This window comes from Uloborus diversus, chromosome 4, assembly GCF_026930045.1.
Source record: "Uloborus diversus isolate 005 chromosome 4, Udiv.v.3.1, whole genome shotgun sequence".
NCBI lineage: Eukaryota > Metazoa > Arthropoda > Arachnida > Araneae > Uloboridae > Uloborus > Uloborus diversus.
This window is the reverse complement of record NC_072734.1, coordinates 77,069,751-77,075,263: the sequence shown is the minus strand read 5'-3', so window position 1 is coordinate 77,075,263 and position 5,513 is coordinate 77,069,751. Positions and strand designations below refer to the sequence as shown.

Sequence of the window (5,513 nt, the reverse complement as noted above, 5' to 3'; positions counted from 1 at the left end):
TTCAAAAAAGGTTCCGAAAATTATTGGTTTAATATGCGTTATTTTGCTTTCAGATTTGCTCTTTCAGAAAACAATTTGTGAAAGATCCGTTCTTGTTTATCAGAATTTTGTGAAGGGTCCGTTTTGGTTGATTGGAATTTTGTGAAAGGTCCGTTTTGGTTAATCGGATTTTTGTGAAGGGTCCATTAACGGACCCAAATATCCTCTGGCCAGACCCCTGGTATATAAAGTAAACAAAAGCCAAAGTGAAGTACCTATAGTGGAAAAGTATTGTAAATTTGAATAATGCTGAACAAAAAAACTGTTCAACTGAAATGAAACCATCAAACATGTCACAGCAATGACATTTAATCAAAGTTACCGAAACATGATGAATACGAAGATGCTTAGTTGGTGAATTTTTACAATATCCATATGAAACAGGCACAAACGTGCATTTAATATAACAGAAAATATTGTCTGCATTCTTAAAGTAACTGCACAAACTATTAGTTTTGGGTTGTACTTGAAACAATTCTAGCTAAAGATCAATTATAAAACATCTGAACAATATTTTACAGCTTCAAACAAGTATTTCAGCTCTAGTTTTATATACACACCAAGCGACGATCACAAACAGCAAGCGTACTTTGTACATATTATAAATGATTTAAAGAGAACATAAAATAAAGATCATATATTGAGCTTTATGAATGCTCTTTGAATACTAAAATGTTCATGGTCCAATTATATGAAAACATTTCAAAAAAAATCCACAAGTCCTACAGTAAAAGTGTTGAACTTATAACAAAGAAAGGCGTGTCACTTAATATTAAAGTACATAGGATATAAAATGTTGCTGTTAAATTATAAAGGCATACATTAACTCAACATCTGATACAACGTAGTTATGAAAACTTTGCAAAAACTGCAGCAGTTATCAAATATTTTGAACATAAAACTCCTTAAAAATTTCCTCCTTAAAGAGACATAACACAAAACTTAAAAATTAATGGTTTTAAATGAAAACAACAGAAATTTACAAATTTTTGACAATTATAGGAAGAATCTTTCGTACTTAATCTTACCGCAAGACAAAATTTTACATGTTATTAAAATGAAACAATCAATGATAAAAATGTGATTATGTTCAAGCTTGCGACATGTACTGTCCCAACTGGGCATCGAGATTGGATTTAGTTTCCGCCATGTATTCGTCTAACTGGTTGTCTAGTTCTTGTTTAGTTGGTAAGGGTCCTACAGCTTTTTCAGTCCAGCGGCCTCCTCTTCCTCGTCCTCTACCACCACCTCTTCCTCTTGTATTCCTAGTAAGATTTTTTCTCTGTGGCTGCTGTTGTCTGTTACCACCTCGAAATGGACGATTGCCTCTGCCTCTGAAGTTGCCTCTCTTGTTTCTCAAATTCGTTCGCTGATTCGATAGGTTGTAGTTGAAGTTACCTGTCTTGGGCATGCCTAGTCTGCCTTTCAAAAGAGGTGATGTTCCAGGTCTCAATCCTCCCCGCCGAATTCCTTTATTTCTCCCTCCTCCAAGGCGTCCTCGAACTGAATTGTTGATAAATCGCTTTCCACCGATATTCAATCGAGCTTTAATATTTCCATTAGCCGATTGTTGCTTGCGTCCAAGCCTTTGCTGCAAACTTTTCTTTTTCAATCTTAGGGCAGCTATTACAGTTGGTCGGTTGGCCATTTGTTGAGCCAATCTACTACTTGCGCTGCTGGCTTGTCTTTGTAATTGAATTTTTTGGCGATAAATATTTGCAGCACTTTGTGCTTGCGCACGGTATGCTGTGAACCGTTCATTTAGTGACATTTTTGTCGTGTTTTTTAACAGTATTTTTGCAATGGGGACGGACGCCATGCTACGCAATGATGTGTTGTATGTTAGGAATTCAGAAAATAAAGATAGAAATAGTAACAAAGGGTAATTCAGATAACTTACTGCACTAAACAAGGAATTTAAAAGCCATAACAATAACACTAAAATTCCTACGAATGACTCTCTCTCTCCAATCCAAATCCAATGCTTACCAAACAGGTGTTGCCATACGAAAAACAAATTATTTTCTACCTTCTACCCAATGAGCCATCAGCTCAAAAATCAAAAGAGGACTACGTTACCTTACGGTGATTTACAAAACTGCAAATGAAACTAAAACATTGCCACGTTGCGTTCCACGTCTGTCTGTTGACATAAACACAGGCAGTTTGTTCTGACTATTTATTAACGCAATCGATGTGTCTTAGTTTGCTTTCAGCTACAGAAATTAATTCGTCCCTTAGTAGTATTCTCGAGCTTCTCAAAATAATGTTAGTTTTCATTATTTCCTTAATAATTGGTGAAAGCGAAAATTCTGGATTAACAAACTTGGATAACGTTATACAAGGTAAAAAATTTTATTGTTTTGTATGAATTTGTAAGAATATGGGGTTTTTTTTTTTAATCTTAAATTAATTAAACTTACCATATTTTACAGCAGCATTTAGTTGGAATGGACAGTATGCAAAATATTTTCTTGAATATATTATCGTAGAACAAAATGAATAACCGAGAAAGAATTTACTTTATTCCTTTTATTCTCAGCTGAAAGGTTTCACCAAATTTGTTTAGGGTTATAGTTTGGTATAGTGCGAGCAAAGTAGCCTTGGCGAGATTTCGCGTTTTTAGTTAAACCATTTTTAATTTTTATCATGAGTGGAATAAAATGGTAGTAAGATTACAGAATTCGATAAGTGAAAAGAAATAATGGTCAATCAACTGAAAAGAAAACTACCACCATATATCCGTGAGAATTTTGTTGATGATTTGCATAACATGACACAATTAAATCGTAACTCAGAAATTAGAAAAATCGAAACAGAAAATTTTTAAATTAACCGATGCGGGAATTCGAACTCAGCTACAAATGGAAAACAATAAGTGCTAGCCAAGCAAGGCAAAGAAGTATCATCTTCTTTCGATAATAATTTGTAATGTCATATTGAATTTTCTAGCATTAATTGTTATTCTTGTCAGGTCACAATTATTATTTAGTTTTATCAAGAATTGATAAATATCGAATTCAACATCGTGGAAATAGCTGCTTAGAACTACGAACTACGTAGTTTGCATTAATCTTTGACGTTTAGTAATGCTTCTTGAATTCTCATTTCTTTCTACGTGGGCCAGAATATCCACAAGACTTTGAAAATTAATTTAAAAAGAATAAAGCGAAAAAATCATACGCACGAACAAAAATCACAACACTTTTAGCATTTTCTTCGTTACCATGTGCGTTTGTTTTAGTTTTTAAGTCCGCCATTAGACAGACTTCAGTGCCCCCTATAGTTCGTTGGAGTTGCAAATAACATATACTACTTCGAAAAATAAATAAATTCGATGATCGAAAGCATTTAAAGTTTTATTAGATATAATTTTAGTACCATTCATTTATTAAAAGTTTCAATAATCCTCTCAGTAAATGAAACTACCCACGAAACGACACTAAAAGTTTCAGTAAAATATAAAAAATATATGCTGAACAAACTATATTTGACAACTATAAAAGCTTCATTTTATTGAAACCAAAAAACCGAATACGGGGACAAAAAATAAAATGACAAATAATCGCCAAGAGTTGAAATGCATCGTGACGCACATATATGAAATTCTTTGGCGTCACAAAATTTCACAGCATTATATTTCTTGCCATTTAATATTCACATTAAAATCATGGGGGAATTATCGGAACATGTGAAATTGGCGAAAACTTTTTCTATTGCTAAAATTGCTGTCGCCAATGTTAGTTCTTTTGATACTTTGATGGAACGTTTATTGTTTTTTAATTAATAAATACATTTATCTGGCGAATTATTTTACACTTTAATGGATCCTTGGCTGAATACAGTAACATGATTGCTCCCTAATACTGTTTAGTTTTGATTTGGCGAATTACGAAATAGCTTAATTTAATTTTCCATTTTTTTTTTCATTTTAATGTAACTTTTTATGCTACTTAATGGCTTTTTTTTTTTAATTTGATCTTTAACAAATAATTTAAAAATTTGTGGAACTTTTCATGTTTTTTTCTGCAATAATGTATTTATGTGGCGAAGTTTCTCCCCTTTAAATTTCCTCACAATGCGTAAACATTGGAATACCGTTTACCTTTTTAACAGGCTTGTTTTTATTTTTTTTTAACTGTTATCATTATTTTTATTTATTTATTTTTTCAACAAGCAAAAGTTTTGTTCAAAAAAAAAAAAAAAAAGAGAATTTTTATAATTATTTTTTTTATAGACTGGAATGTATAGGTTTATAAAAATCTTTAAATAAAAAGCTGCCATGTTTTCCTTTTTTGAAATTTTTATTGGCATGTTTTTTCGGGTGAATTCATTATTGTTTCAATGTACTTTTAAATGATTTAAATTTCTTGTTTTTTAACATACCTTAATGATATAAATTGTAATTTATAATGATCGATACTAACAATCAGTTTTATGGCAAAATTTTTATTTGATATCTTTCCTACTTACTTTTCTTTAAAAAAAATTGTATCTCTATGCATTTTTTGGGCATTTTAATAGTTCTTATTGTAAAAATATAAAGATATCAAATTGAGCTATTCACCATTTTCAGAATATGTTTTTAAAAAATAACTAATTTTGATTAAACTTTAAAGTATAAGAAAAAAAAATACTAATAACTCTCTGAGTGTTTCCATAAATATATTTATCAACTAACAAAAAATATCCGGCGTTGCCTGGGTTAGTAATAATTATGAGAAACAATCGCTACTTTCATTTCTTTTCTGTTTTAACTGATAAATATATTTATCAGTTGTGCTTGATGAAGCATATGTAATTAATTTTTGCATAATAAAACCAAAAAAATACTTTTTCTTGATACAAATTATTAAGCATAGTTCATACATTTAATAGACAGTATGGTTTCGTCCATAAGATGTAATGTTTAATTATATAGTATTGCGCATTATTTCATTCAGAGCCAAATTTCCAATTTTTGTTTTTTATTAATTGGAAGCAGAAATTACCTTCCCCCCCCCCCCCCGAAAAAAAAAAGAAAAAATAACAGTATTTCCAAAACATTTATTCACATACGTTTTCGAACAGAAAACTTCTTTTTAAGCTCGTTTGAAATTGTTATTCAATGTATAAATTGAAATAAATGCTTATTCCTATTTATATTTATTGAAGGTTTGCAGTTACATTACTCAAATAATTTTGAAAATGCTTATTGCGAAAAGTTGGAATAATTAATCACAACATTTTTTCATACACGGAATTTACATTGATTTGACTTCCTCAGCTTATTCATCTGATTTTGTTTCCAAACTTAATTTTTCTTGAAAACAAAGTTTCATATTTTTTCACTTTTTGCCTAAAATATCTTTTCAAACACTTTTCCTCAGGAAGAAAAAAAACCGCTTTTAAATTAACTCAAATACTTTTGAACTCAATTTTGAATAACTGTTCTCTTTAAGAATAATCTTATCTGTTGTTTATATAGTTAAAAG

The 5,513-nt window shown here is 30.5% G+C and overlaps 1 protein-coding gene across 1 annotated transcript; it reads right to left on the bottom strand.

Annotated features, from left to right (window-relative positions):
• Positions 1–339: 339 nt before the first annotated feature.
• On the bottom strand, positions 340–2,024 carry LOC129219972 (chromatin target of PRMT1 protein-like). Its single transcript, XM_054854293.1, has one exon. It carries the CDS (start codon positions 1,856–1,858, stop codon positions 1,130–1,132), a length of 729 nt encoding a protein of 242 aa, XP_054710268.1. The 5' UTR covers positions 1,859–2,024; the 3' UTR covers positions 340–1,129.
• Between the last annotated feature and the right edge of the window lie 3,489 nt (positions 2,025–5,513).